Raw genomic sequence first — 15368 nt, 5'->3', positions numbered from 1 at the left:
GTAAATGTGTAAAATGGGATTTCACATACAGCCAAACTGTATTGTAAATATAATTTGTATACGAGTTAAAGAAAATGGAAAAGTTACACTTAAAGGGTAACGCCATCTTGTCAATCCTAAACTGATGTCTAACAAGGAAACATATCCAAGCGTCCGCCTTCGATTTGATCCGTTTTGAAATATGTTGTAGTGTATTAAAACATAAGGGACACGCGTTTTTTATACCTGTCCAATTTCATATTTAGGAGGTAAATCCACCTTACGAAGTTTTTGAATTAGTACTCGAGAAAAAGACTTTTCTGGGAAACTGGCCCATTAAATCTGAGTGGAAACTAAATTTCAATTTGTAGTTACGTCAGTATATGTTACTTGAACATTGGTTTGTTGAAAAAAAAAAAAAAACATTTCACAGAGTTAATTACTCTCGTATGCTTTAAATATACGTAAATTTGTGTATTTCACGAGATTGAAGCTATTTTTTCTTTAACGACTACTCCGAAAAACGTACTATTAAAGGTACAAGTGTTTAAATTTATAAAAGGTCATTTTACAAAGAGGGGTTGAATCGCCTTCTCAAGGTAAAAGTGGCATCCATGAGATCAATTGTTTATAAAACTTTTCTACGAACTGGCTATACCGCATTGTTTGAAATTTTATCACTTGAGCATGGAAGCCCTAAGAAAGATGTTGGGACTCACGAAATTCCAACATTTCGAACATATTTCAAAACGAATCAAATCGGAGGTAGACATTTGGGTATGATTTCTTATAAGTTTGTAACGGCACTGTAGATAAATTAATAACTTTATTTCAACGAATGTAAGCGTACTTTATTACGTAAGTCTTAAGGAGTAAAAAGATATTTGTTTTTAATTTTTCGTGCCTAAAATGGCGGCGTACAAGATAATTTGCGAAATCGCCTTTTCTTACAAACGCAATTTTGCGTGCAAAGTATCTCCGTCACGTTTCATTCTGGGTCAAAATACCAAAAACATACATCTATACATAATAGACTACTGGAATACGTAGGGGATTTTGAAAATATTGATTTTTTTTTAAATTAGCAGTTGTTTTATTTAAATGCATATTTTTACTCCAAACGTATGTTCATAAACAGCTGCCATAAAAAAATTAGTATTTTCAACCAATTCCACGTACTCCAGTGCAAGACATACATAAGAACCTTATGTTAAAAATTGAAGTTAATCGGACAGAAACTATAAACATAATTCTGCACGCAAATTTGAAAAACATTGTTTTGAGAAAAACGCGATCAAAGATGATGCGACACGAGCGATTTCCATTTGCGTACTGACGCCTCGCGTAAACCACGCGTAAATACGAAAATAGACGCTTCCAAACTGATTCACATATTTAATACAAATGCTGCCCTTAATACTATACTAATTAAACCTAATATTCGGCAGAAAATAGACTTGTATACCGATGGAGAATGCTTGTAGTTGCGCGCATGTACGCCTTTGATTCAATCGGCTCTAACACAGTAAAGCGGCTCGAATTTCGCCCCAAAACCACTTGCACCATATTCCTACGACCATAAGCTAATTTATTTAAGCAGAACATAAAAAATGGACTTTTTCAAACCCCTTAAGGTGGCGTTACTCCTTAACCCTTTAAGAACCAAAGGCACATATGAGTGCCATCAGTTTATTGTAATGTGTACCGGTGGTTTAATTACGGTCCTTAAAGGGTTGAATGCAAGTAATCATGGACATATAAGTTATCTAACTTAAATTCATTAAATGTTTACACATTTTTAATACATCTGAAAGAAACAGTTTACAATAATGCTTTATAAATCAGTGAATATTTAATACCCCGATCTAATGCCTTGAAGGCACTAAATTTCACAAACCTTCGTAGTTGTTTAAAAAATTAATTCGTTCTTTAACCCTTTTGTTCCTACTGCCAAGGATATCCAGAATCCATCGAAAGACCTGTAGATATGAAGGCCGAATATATTCGGCTTCCATTGAAAGACTGATAGATACGAGTGCCGATTATATTCGGTACTCATGTAATGTGTAATTTTTGGCGCCGGGTCCCGTTCAATGGCGGCGGTGCGATCCGCCGTAACGAAAGGGTTAAATAAATTATAAAAAATAAACCATTCACTTGTACAGCAAATTTGAAAGGAATATTTAATTTTAGTGTTCTTACCTACTTAAATTAAAATAATAGGAGGAAATATTATTCATATAGTCTAAAAACAATAAGGAATATAAAAAAGATCATATGATGATCCAACCCATCGACATATTCATCATTTGAAGGAGGCATGGCAGCCTAGATGAATAAAAAAATTGATTTTTTAATCGTACTTTCTCTAACTCTTAAATTTTAAAAATACTAAACATTTTTAATCAACCCTGTTATAAATGAAGGAAATTCGGAATTAAAATGGAAGCGAGACGAAGCGTAGGATTGAGCAAAGTATACCATTTAAATTTGGAACAAGTAAACAATTGTGTCTACGAGTCAAGGGGAGAATTGAGAAGAGATCACCGAAAAATCACTTTGATCAGTGAATAATGATATTTCGTAAATTAGAGTAAAAATATGGCAAAATACTGCCAGTAACACAGGAATATTATGCATTTAAGAACATTTATAATCATAATAGTCGATTTTTTATGCATATTCATATATTTAGTCAATATTGACTCAGCCCTGCTGAACATTGGTTCGATATTATGCCCATTTTATTTCAACCTTTAGAAAATGTTGATCTCCATTAAAGTAGATTGTCCGCCGAACAAAATATCTATTATTAGGTACCACTTCATCTTCGTGTGATTCAATAAAATAATCTTGTTTACTCAATTTGACATTTCTTTGGACGTATTTGATCGCAACATTTTCTTGTCGCGATGCGTACTTCTTTAAGTCAACCAACTTTCATTCTCTGTGTACGTTCAGCCGTATTTAACTTACGATGCACACGGCCAAGTGCGCTGTTATCGGCATGCTCTGCGCCAACGACTGCCATTCGCTCTGTTTCAAAATTTTGTTATTGAAAAAAATACAACGTGCACCTGAAATTGGTACTTTATAGTGGGCAAACTTCCATTTCAAGAAAATAATTTGTCTCGATAAAATAATTTCGGATGCGACCTTTAGCCGTCTAGAGCGCCATGCCTTTAAAGCATTTTCCGTCTTAACACAGCTACTAATGTTTTTTCAAGGTTTGTTTGTTTGTTCTCTGATGTCATATTCTACGTAACATGTACAAAACTATAATTGTATTACCCAGTGGGTATTTACTAGGGACGTTCGATTCCGATTAGATTTTTAAAAAAATTGATTCTTTTTAACACTTAAGCCGACCAAAAGGGGAGATCTCCCCGTTCGGTCGGCTAAGTGTTAATAGCGTTTTCAGCTGAGCTACATTGAGGTGCACTGGTGTAGAATAGCATCACTAAATGTGTTCAGCTGGTCAGCGCAGTACGTCCGGGGTCAGTGTATCATGTTCAGCTTGTCAGGGTCGTGTTGATGGTGCAACTATTTTGCACTCGATTTGTTTCACTTATACCCCCTTCACGGGGAGCACGTATGACAAAAGTGCAACATGGCGGCGCCCATGAACGACTAATCTCAGGTTCAGACCGAGAGCGGTAAATGATGAGTAGCAATTAGAAACGTTTGCGATAATTAATGAAAACAGTCACGTCATTGACAAGAAATTTCTAGACAGTTCTTTTTTTTAAATTTTTGACAATTGTAGTTTTCAAAAATTTCCGCGTTCGACTGATGCGGTATCACTAGGTTTGCTCATTTTGCCTACACTTTCTACACTTTTACGAAAAGTGTACACTTTGGGGTTCGTTTTGACGGAAGTGACGCAGCGTCGCTGTTCGTTTTACGAGTGCATCTACACCGAGTGTATGTACACTTTCTCTACCCTTTCTACCATCGATCCCGAGCGAGTGCGCAAGTGTGGCCCGCGAATTTGGCGGCAAATTTCAAAATTGAAAAGACCAGCAAACAGGAAAATACAAAATTTATGCTAACATCTCAACGTAATATAAACAGAAGTAATTATTAATACATCTTCTTCATGTATAGAACGATTTAGCGTTTTAGTTTTGTACATAATGTTTGAAACAATTTACAATTATTGCGTATTACTACCTAACTGCGGTTGGAATGAACTAAACCATCATTTTTCCCTGTTGTAGTTAAATTGTTTTTTATTCTACTGCAATGATATTCTGACCCTTATTGATCCCAAATACCTGAAATTCGCGAAAGGAATTTTCATCTTCTACAATTACAAGGTAATAGAACGAATTGTAGGATTTGAAGAAAACGAAGACAGCTCAAGAAGGAAGGCTGGAAGAAGCGGTACATTCTCGTATTCATCATTGTCCGATACAGGTAACCTCAAAATCGCGTACCACTCTGCTAAATCGGTCATCTTGGACTTTCGTGAGGTTTCTGGCGTTCGGGACGTCGATGAGAGTGTATCTACCCTTCTACACTTTTCAAGAAAAGCGTAGTACAGTCGTTACACTCGAGTGTAGAAAGTGCAGTCAACGCGAACAAACCTACTGATGTAAGGAAGTGTAGCCCAGCTGATAACGCTATAACTGAAACAGTAGGGTGGAGAAACTCGCTTCGCTCATTGGTTGCTGCTTATCGCCACAAGATTTTCTACTAAAAGTCACGCCGTAACGCCCTTCCGTCGTTTGACTTTCAACAATCAATTAGAACCTCCAAATTCTTTTCATTCTCGTGGATGGATTGTGACTAGTAAAAATGTATTAATTAAATTTGTGTCAATTATATATAACACTTTTTCCAATTTTTTGAATAGATTCTTTGGATTCCGATTTTTAAGAGAATCGATTCTTCACGATCCGATTCAAAATCGATTCTTTTATGAGAATCGAACATCCCTAGTATTTACATTGAAGTGAATCGACGAACAATCACGCTTGCTTTGATAGTATTTTGGAGTGAAAAACCATTAATGATTTATTGCAGCTTTAAACAGTTGAAAGGCTATTAACTGAATTGCTAATCGTTTACCAAGGAGAATTTTGTCCATGAGGGTGGTGCTGTCCGCCGTAACGTGGTAAAGTTGCAGCTCCACCGTAAGGCCCTTGAGGAGGGTAAGGGTAGGCCTGTCCACCTATAAATAGTTTTGTTCATAATGCGTCAACGTGGTTAAAATTGGTATTTAGAAACTAGTTAAAAAAAAAAAAAGGTATTCTTTAGTGAAATTACCTTGCATTGGGTAAGGCATAGTTGCATACGGATTATATGCCGCCGGCATTGGAGGCGGTACATAGGTGGGGTAAGGAGTTGCGGGCGTCGCTCCATACGGCATAGGCATACTACCATGGAATTGAGTAGGGTACGGTAGTTGTGATGTACTGTCAGTGCTTGGTTGAGGTTGACCTCCTATACGCGATAAACAAGTGACATCCATTAAAAGTCGTCAAAACATGCTTTACGAAATTAAGGTGAAGCGAAACCCGCCTTAAACCAGTGAACTCAAGAGTCAGCTGTAGTGGACTCTTGAGCCACAATCCGACAATGTATTAAGATTTTATTTACCGGAAGCATATTAACACGTTGACTGCCGCGTCACCCATATTCGGGTGACATAGCAGTTAAATAAAATGCGCATGGCAGTCAACGTGTTAAAGTCAATTAACAATCTTACCTCCATAGTGAGCTGGGATTGTCGGCGTTGTTGCTGGACCTGCATGGCTTAAGCTGGTGGTCAAATCTTTCAGCAATTCATCTTTCTCAGTTTTACGTGCAAAACAAAAATCGGATATTTTATTTTGGAACACCACCAGGAGCTGTAACAAGTAATTTTGTGTAAACATATATCTAATAAATTTGCTTTTCATCATAACTTTCTCGTATTATGCTTACACTCGTCAAGTCGTTGTAAAATTTAATGCCCTCCTGCAGTCGACTTTTCAACTCTTTGAAAGCATCATAGCCAGCTGCAAGTTTGCAGAGTACTGCTTCCCGATTAGTTCCACTACCAGATTGTTCAGCTGTAAACTCTGCATGCTTAGCCTACATTCATATACAGTTCTAATAAGTTCAAAACGTCTATAAAAACATTAAAAATGCGCTCCCAATCTATTGTTCATTATTACATAATCATACCTGGATTTCTTCAATCAATGCTCTTTGACGATCTGTGTTTTCTCGAACTTGTTTCTGTAACTCGCTATAGCATTGACCAATACTTTCCATAGATAAATTAGGTTCATCGATCGCACCATCCTTAGCTAATGCTGATAAAAACCTAGATTTCATATCAATAGTAGTGGATTTGAGCTCATTTTCAATAACGTCACGTTCTGCTTTCAAGGTCTCTACCTGTCAATAATATTTTTATTTTTTAGAAACATTATGTTCAAAGTTATATTATGTTCTCAAATTATCTTTCAGAGATATTTAAAACTCACTTCTTCCATTAGTCTTCTTAAATTGGTTACAACATTACTTTCTTGAACTCCAGATCCTGCAGGGATTGCATTGGCAAGATCGCCCTCATTACCACTGAGAATTTCAATAGATTCTCGATTGGTTTCAAATGTTTCACGAACCACCTATAATTAAAAAAAAAAAAGTTTCAAAAGACAGTTTGTTCAATAATAATATTAAATGACAGATTTAATCATACTAAATTACTTAGAGACGTACTCTTATAAATGGATTTAAAAAATCAAATTTTATCCTATTTGTTAAATGACAGAAAAATACCATTATAATTGAAATAACACTAAGAATTTTTAATCCAAGTGTAATTATTTTTACTCTTAAATTAATATTGTTAGGACTTACTTTATCAGCGTTAATTGCGTTATTAATGATTCCTCTGTACTTCTGTGCATTAATAGTAAACTGTTCAGTCAACTTTGCACTGGATACTCTCGTCCAGCGTTCCTTAAATTGCTCTCTTAATTGATTATCAGAATCGTTTTCTTCTTGTAACATTCTCTCCGACTAAACCAACAATAAATAAGATAGTTATTGAAGTAATAATTTTAAACCTTTAATATCGGATATTTATTCTGAGAAGTACCTCATCTAATATTTCTTTATTACGCTGTAACAACTCTGGTAACTCATTCAGGTTTGCTTCTAAAGCGTTTATTCCGCCAGACTGTCTGACATATGTTGCTTTATCGAGCAATGATTGTGGTACTTCTCTCCCGCTTGTATCTTCAATAGCCGCTGGTAAGTTTAAGCTCGTTAAAATACTGTACGTAAAAGAGTAGTAAAATGAGTCAAAGGTAAAGGTTAAAAACAACAAGAAAAATGTAAATAGCAAAACATTATACCCATTGAGATCTTGAGTTGCTTCTCGTAACTTAGAAATCAATCCATTAACAAATTCGCTTCTTCGACTTTCGTAAGATGATAATGCTTGATGGACAGTAACAGGTAGCAATTCCGCAAACAAGTCTGGACAAATACCAATAATAACATGAAAAGGTATTTTTAAAAGAAAAATAAATTAAATTTCACCGTGAATGGAGTACCTTTAAAATTAGAACTGAAGCGTTCAGGTAATGGTAATAATTTTGCAACACTGGCTTTTCCAATGGGATCTAAACTTTTTATGTCTGGAATCCTTTGATGGTAAATAAAATCATTATCCTTCTTAACCTCCACTAAATTTCTTTGGGCTCTATTAGCATAGTCTTGAAATAAATCTGATTTATTTGATCGCTGCTGTGCTGCTTTGAACAGTTCCACTGCATGCTGCATGTTATAATTATTAACGATAATTAAAATTTGTGAAAGTATCCACGAAATAGTAAAAAAGTACTGACCTCTAGCCGGGCTATTTCATCTCCAATTGCTTTAGTACTTTTGCAAACTAATGACTGATAAAATTCGGCCATCGCACGGTATCCGGCCTGCTTTCCTGCAATCTAAAAATGTCATTAAGAACGTTTTTTAAAAATGCTTTAAACGCACATTCGTCCTATCATCCACCCTTTTTAATATACATTGAAAGAACAATCATCTAAGTAAGGAGTAATAAATACATAACCACAATTAACTTTAATAGTTTTCAAAAAATAAATCACATAAATATTATATAAAGAATTCACCCGAAGTTTAGGCACAAAAATAAAGAAAAATATATAGGTGGATATCAATAAATTTGTATTTCATTTATAACCATTAACCATTAATGATCATTTTTAATACATATTTCTTACCAAAGGTACCCATTCTTTATCCCAGAATGCTCGGAATATCTCTTTTTGGAACAATTTCAGAGCTTCCGCGTACAGATCTTCTGAATGTGCTGCCAGTCTAGCAACTACTGCATCTTTCATACCATCGTGAATAGCTTTATATACAAAAATTTCTTGTCCTTGTGCAAGCATTAATGCTGACAATGCACTTAAGGTTTCTGGGCTCATATCAGGAGTGGGTTCTTGTTGAATGGCTAGCATGACGTTTCCCTTCAAATAATTAAAAATTCCTGCCGATTGCTAAAAAAGATGTTATTAAGTATTTTAAATGATTTTTATCAACTTGCATGGACATATTCCCCAGTATCCGCCCTGATTCTGTTTGTTCCGATACATATTGAAAGCATAAAAGAACTACAAGGAAAATTTGTTAATATATCTGTAATCGTCCACATTTAAAAGAAGAAACAACCAACTAATGTTTTGAGAAAATTTGATTTAAATATTGATTCTCAGAGAAGCTTTCAAGGAATGTTAACGAAACTTGGCATTAATATATTTGGTATCGGAACAATACAATAACAATGTTGTTTGAAATATATCAGTTTACCTCGTTTTCCATAGAAACATTTGTATGCATGTAAAATCGGTACCTGTTTCGTTGTATCTGTTGCGAGTTTTTAGGCTCACCAACATATATCAAGATGAACAAAATTAAGGGCGCTTACTTAGGACTGTTTTTCTATTAGCACAAATATTAACTCTATTCTTTAGTATAAAATATTAACCTGAAACAACTTAGCTGCCAATTTCAGTCCTTCGTCACTTTCAAGTAACTGCATTGCTGCAACTGAACTTTGCAAAGCCGCAATATTAAAAAGGACACATACTTTCTCATAAGCTAATGAGCTGATTGCTGAAAAAATTAAGTGAATAGAGAATGATTATGTAGTTCCTAATCTTGTTACCTAAGAATTGATATTAAAATAATTGTAGAAAAAACCTTAAATGTATAAATATATGTTACAGGCAATATGACAAATCCGGGCACTTTAGTCAATGCCTAGGCAATGTGAAGAATGCCCAGCAAAATTAGGCAATGTGATTAATTTCACGGTGATTATCACAACTTCCGATATTGAAGGGTCAACATGGATACTATCAATACAATAAGTGTTAATAATAATAATACAAAATTGTGACTTGGTCTCTCTAGGAGCAATTAATTAGCAATTAATTCCCATAAGAAATCTTTTGATTCTTGCAATTTTGTGTAACTATGCGGCAATATCATAAGCATTAACATATAACCAGAAGGGTTTATTACATTGTCCGATGAAAATAGGAATTCGTCTAAATACCCAATTTGTCACATTGCCTATAACATATGCATTAAAATAAAAATAATCCGTTATATATTACCAACCATTTGGCATGAGTTATCTAGATTAATTCTGACTTATTATACACCATTCTTCAAGTATATTTAAGGTTAATAAAATTTTACTAAATTAATCCATGCTTACTTAAACTTAACTTCGCCCCGAACATAGTACGGTCGAAAGCATCTTTCCATTTAAATGGTATTTGTAATTCATGGGCAGGTATCTTCCCTTCCAAGGCACACACCTGATCATAATAACTGGAAAGCAGAGGTATTTCTTGGTAGATTGCATCATGCGGATACAATTAATCTTCATTTAGACTGATAAGAAAAATGCTACAGTGCATTCTCTTATACCTTATTGAAAACTCAAAATGAACCCTAAGCCGAAAACGCGAGACTAAAGAAAAGAGCTTTATTAATTAATTAGTACTGACCGATAATCGGTACTACGTCGGCCTATTGAAGCAATGAGTAATTAATAATGAGTCATACCTGTAAATAACCTCAAGAGAAGACTCGTACTTTTCGAAGGCTCGCCACAGAGCATTGTTTCGTAACTTACTAAATTCATTAATAGCTTCGGAATAATTTTTTTCACTGCCTGCCGAATTGTAAGTTGATTTAATGACGTTTGTCAACGGTTTGACGACATCTACGTCGGACGGTTTCTTCAGCGGTATCGCGATCAGCTCGGCCATCTTAGCAACTGATGTCAGAGCGGACGTATGACTGGACTGAGCTCGCGGACTGATTACATCGAACGTCTTGTGACGTTTTTTCATGATGCCCCGCTCACAAATTTAGCATTAATTTCGAAAAAAAAGATAAAGTTATAAGAAATATTATTCTAACACAATCTAATCTCTCAGCTATCACGTAATAATTACAAAACTTATCCCGGCTTCTGATAAACTCAAACGTATGTACAAAAAACATTTGAATTTCTCGAACCGCTTAAGGCCGATATTTCATTAGCGCTACAGCACTGAAGTATATAGAGTATATACGTCTCCATCGTACTTAAAATCCGGGATTTATTGGGTAAGGATCCAGTATATCCAAATTTAAGAGTCGATCGAGGCGCTCAGGATCGGACTCGAGTAAGCCGAATTTAATTTTAGGATTGGACTCAATAAATATCAGATTTTGGGATGACGAATATGGTGCGGATCGGATATATTCTACAGAGATGAGTTGGAATGTTGCTCACGGACTGGGTCGCACAATCGCGTTTTATCCTGCCCTCGATGGAAAAAGCCCGCAGATCGCGCATTTGCCACCTAATACCTCTTCAGTGGCGGCCAAACTTAGGTATACTCCTCATCTCTGTGATAACAAACATCCTTTAATATCTTTTAACATCTTTTACCAACAAGTCCAGCAACCGGACCCGCTCGGGCCGGCGGCCCGACAAAAAACGACTTCGCCCAATCCGGGAGCCGGATCGTGGGCAGCGGTCGCGGCCCGACCGACGGACGCAGTTGCCCCGGAGAAGCTGCCGCGATAAGACGCCGTCAGTAATCTTTAGCGGCGCGAAATATTGCTCAATGACCGACGGCATTCTTATTCGTGAAGAGATTTAAGAGAAGCTCCGTAAATGACGGGGTGAGGAGCACGCAGTTTCCGTGCCGACGCGCGGGGGACTCGAAGTCAAACAGTCAATGTACCACAGTGATCATGGGTCGCGAGTGCCAGGATTAAATATCGTTCAATGAAGGAAGAGGAAGCGGAAGCAGCAAAGGCAGAGGAAGCGAAAGCAGAGGTGGAATGCAGATGGAGGCAGGGCGGAGGCAGACGGAGCCGAGGCCACAAACAGCCAGGTCTCCTTTGGGAGGGATCTTCTGGGGGAGTACCGCACGGACAAGACGAAACGTCCTGTCGGTGAGTTTTCACGTTTCCTTCCTCCGACCTCCTCCTGTCGCACGACGAAAGGTCCGAATCAGCACGGAGGCCGGTTGTACATATGTTTCCTAATTTATTTGAGGGACCGCGGGTCGACGGAACGACTTCTCGCCGACTCGCGAGTGGCCGTGCGGATTTTATTTGTTTTTTGTGTGTCAATTTAGATTAGGGATAGATTTCTCCCGGGTACGTGGTAGATTTCGGTTCGCAATCCTTAATCGAACGCCGGGAAGTCGAATGACGCTCCAACTTCGGTGCCGACGGTTCCGCGGAGTTTCTTCGGTTAAATAAAAAAAGACGTAGGAGAAATGTTTCGCGAGGAATGGGACTCGAGTCGAGGTAGCACCTCGATGTTCTTACAGGACGCCTTAGAGCAGCCGCCTCGACGAGGAGTCAGATTCAGGGATTATAGGATTTTTCGGCCAAGCCTTCCACTATCCTGGGGACGTAGTGCAAGCTAGGCTTGGCCTTTCTCTCTTGATGGAATTCTGAATTATAAAAATCGAGTAGAGTCGATAGCTCGTTTTAGCGATGTTGAAATTAATCATGTTAGGATGTTTTCAGCGTCATCAACGGTAAGGGCCTCTTTCTGAAACACGTCGAGGAACTTGATCAACGTCGATAAAGAAGATTTTTCTAAATGCCTACGTTGCCGACGTTCCGTTTTATATTGACAGCTGGGTCGAATTATATTGTGTATTGTACCAAATGGCATATTCCACCTGTCGTTTTCGTACAATAATTATAAAGAAATCGAAGTAAAACTCCAGAAATCTTCTGGATTCATGCTTTCTGGGGCCCTAATTGATTGCAGAGGGACCCCCTTCACCTTAAAAGATGTTAAACTATATTTGTTATCACAGAGATACGTTATCGCGCACTTGCCACCTGTGATACCCCCAAGTGGCGGTCCAACTTTGAGATAAGTTCACAGCAGAGATGAGGAGAATCCCTGGGTTAGGTCACCACTGGGGGTATCAGCGGGCAAGTGCATGAGACGCCCGCATTGTCCACCGAGGGCAGCACAGAACTCGATCGCGCGACCCTGCCCGTGAGCAATCTCCCAATTCATCTCTGCTTATGAGACTTTCGACTCTATGTAATCCTCTTTGCGTCATGCCATATTGTGGCAGTAGCATACGTGGACATACGTTGTCGTGACGCTCGTTGATTCTGGTCAGTCAAATCTAGTGCCGCACAACTCTCATTAGTACGGACTAACGGGAAGATGGCACCTAAACAGAGAATGCGTATCGCCAACGAAAAAGCCACGAAGAACATTACTCTACGCGGAAATGTTCCGAAGTCGTCGGTAAGTTGCTTAATGTTTTAAGATGACGGTGATCGCCAGCTGTCTTTGACGCTAATTCCCTTAACATTTAGATGGTCTTCTGAATTTGATATATTTTAATGTTTTTGAGTATTATAAGAACATTGCTAAAACATATGTTTGAAGTTGTGAGGAAAATTGTCACGAATTTTCTCGTAATTGTGAGGTTATATTCTGACATCTGGGAGGCAGTTTCGTTCATGTAGTCGGTTTTACCTGTGGATGTGAAGATTATTTTGTAGATTAAATGCTTAAACGTATCAAATTATTTCTTATTCGGTGACTCAATCTAGAGCAAACATTTCTAGCATTACAGTTATTCATTAATGCTCATTTACACATGGCAATATGTATCAATATTTGAGTGACCGGTAGCCTATTAATCATTTTTATGATACCCGTGATTACCATTTACATCCAAAATCGCCAATTGGTAAACTGTTAATACATTTGAATGGTAATAACTTTGATAAAATAACCACTAAACTGAAGTTATTGTAATTCATTTAATACCGAGTGATATTCTTAAAATATTTTATAAATACGTAATATGTGTCTATTGAAATTTGATAAATTGTCTTTCTCTTTAGAAAGCCCAGGAGGAAGGATCGCCTGTGGGACCTTGGTTATTAGCACTATTTATTTTTGTTGTCTGTGGATCTGGTAAGTATTTAAAAAAGATTATCGAAATTTTTACTTGAATAAAAAGCCTACATTAATAAATACCGCCTTATTTCAGCAATCTTCCAAATTATTCAAAGTATCAGAATGGTATAGAACAATCAAGTCTACAAGCACCATGCTTCAACATAATTATAACATTAAAATAAGGAATGTTCTATGTTGATTCAACACGGAATCCATGCTCCTTTGGAGTTTGACTGATGTTTTCACTATAAAAATGCAGAGCCTACATGATACCCCATGGACTGAATGGGTTTATGATTACATCATTGGAAGATCATTAAATTGAAGATATATATTTTTCCTTCTTACATCAGTTCATAGTTTTGGATTTATAATATAGCATTTATAAGCGTTTAACATAATTGCAATGGTTAATAATTATGAAGTTAAATCATTGGTGGAAGGGTTGATTAAAACATTTAATTAAAATCGTATGAAAATAGTGATCATTGTTTGCGATCGGAAGGCTCTGAATTTTTTTACACGTTTTATAAATGTCAGTGGTAACTACTCAATATATTTTTGAAGTGTATATTTGAAGAAGCAGGTAATAATAGGTATAATGTGCAGATAGCATGAATTCTTCCACTGATGTTGATGTAGCAAATAATTGTATATAACAAAAATATTCAATAATGATTTTTCTTGAGCATTCCACACAGAGTGGATGGTAGCATTGCTTTTTTATCGATAATTCTAGTTGAAAATGGAACTATTTAAAAAGCATTCAACTGTCACAGGATTGTGCGAGAACTAAAAGCTACCAACACTCATGGTCTTCATATTTAAGTAATATTATCAATAAAGATCGTTTTGTGAAATAATACTGCTTAATAATAATTGATTTTGTTTTGTAATGAAGTGTAACCAAGTACCTCCAAAAAGATATTTACTGTTTTTAGCAAAAAAACTTGGTTGATTGGTGCAATTCTTGTTAAAAATTGCTTTTTTTTTGTTAATAAAATCCCCTATAAAAACATCTTTATGTAAAAAAACCTTGCCACATACTAGACCTTACGAGATCCTCTATTTAAAAGTAAGAACTATACGAATTCCATATGTTCTTACATCCAAAAAGTATGCGAAGCAATGAAATTGAGCCACAAAGCTAAGGATATAAGTAGCTGAACATTCTCCGGTAATATCTTATCACAATTTTTCATTTACAAAGTTTCATTCCTTCATTAGTTTTGTTATCACTGCTTATTACATTTAAATTTATTAATATAATTAGTTAATATGCAAAACATTAAGTGATATCTCATGTGGTATTACTTAGCCAATCCGTGTTTATTGAAACAAATTTCTTTTTACGATTTTATTACTTTACCGACCGGAAACCTATTAATTGGTTTTGCGATATCCGTGATCGCCATTTACATCTAAATTTGCCGGTCGGTAAAGTTAATATTCGATTCTAGACTGGGTCTTTTATAAATACAGTCTCCTAGCTGTATTAAAATGATTCTACGTTGCTGTAAATGGATAGTATGAAGATATATTGTCAAGTGCAAGCACAGCACAAAAGGTGCAAATATTTAGGAACTTATGTACTTGCCTTTTTGGTATGCTATTAGTACTTTTCGTACATAAAAGCATAGTGTTGAATCTGAATAGTTCACATTTTCAAAAAGAGAGATTTGCAGCAACCCAGTACTTAGCAAGGTTTATTTATAAGGAGAGGCTTTTGTAGGGGATTTTACAAACTTTCGATTTTCAATAATTTATTTATTTTAAAATCATTCCCCTTAATTTCAGTCTATAATTTTCTGCAGTAACATTATTTGCTATCGTTTCTTATTTGTTTCAATTATTCTGATAAAATAACCCTTAATAATATACGACAGACTGACTT

At 36.3% G+C, this 15368-nt stretch overlaps 2 protein-coding genes across 4 annotated transcripts; one reads left to right on the top strand and one right to left on the bottom strand.

Annotated features, from left to right (window-relative positions):
• Positions 1–4250: 4250 nt before the first annotated feature.
• On the bottom strand, positions 4251–10500 carry LOC105700182 (programmed cell death 6-interacting protein). Of its 3 annotated transcripts, none has more exons than XM_012425825.2 (16): positions 10087–10500; positions 9734–9849; positions 8996–9123; positions 8229–8507; positions 7833–7934; positions 7539–7761; positions 7338–7461; positions 7079–7256; positions 6838–6999; positions 6459–6602; positions 6154–6369; positions 5911–6060; positions 5693–5834; positions 5251–5427; positions 5053–5155; positions 4251–4610 (listed from the first exon to the last, which is right to left on the bottom strand). In XM_012425825.2, the coding sequence occupies exons 1-16, from the start codon at positions 10374–10376 to the stop codon at positions 4529–4531; spliced, it is 2616 nt and encodes an 871-aa protein (XP_012281248.1). In that variant the 5' UTR covers positions 10377–10500; the 3' UTR covers positions 4251–4528. The 3 variants fall into 3 exon arrangements, with proteins under 3 accessions (XP_012281248.1, XP_023289427.1, XP_012281249.1); XM_023433659.1 differs by having other exon boundaries at positions 4252–4610; positions 9734–9991; positions 10087–10498; XM_012425826.2 differs by lacking the exon at positions 4251–4610 and having other exon boundaries at positions 4971–5155; positions 10087–10499.
• A 2120-nt stretch (positions 10501–12620) lies between these two features.
• On the top strand, positions 12621–14492 carry LOC105700184 (stress-associated endoplasmic reticulum protein 2). Its single transcript, XM_012425829.2, has 3 exons — positions 12621–12808; positions 13417–13489; positions 13566–14492. The coding sequence occupies exons 1-3, from the start codon at positions 12725–12727 to the stop codon at positions 13601–13603; spliced, it is 195 nt and encodes a 64-aa protein (XP_012281252.1). The 5' UTR covers positions 12621–12724; the 3' UTR covers positions 13604–14492.
• Positions 14493–15368: the final 876 nt, after the last annotated feature.

This window comes from Orussus abietinus, unplaced genomic scaffold, assembly GCF_000612105.2.
Source record: "Orussus abietinus isolate OABI.00-Male unplaced genomic scaffold, Oabi_2.0 scaffold997, whole genome shotgun sequence".
Taxonomy (NCBI): Eukaryota; Metazoa; Arthropoda; class Insecta; order Hymenoptera; family Orussidae; genus Orussus; species Orussus abietinus.
Note: the sequence above shows the minus strand (reverse complement) of the source record. Positions and strands in the feature narration are given on the sequence as shown.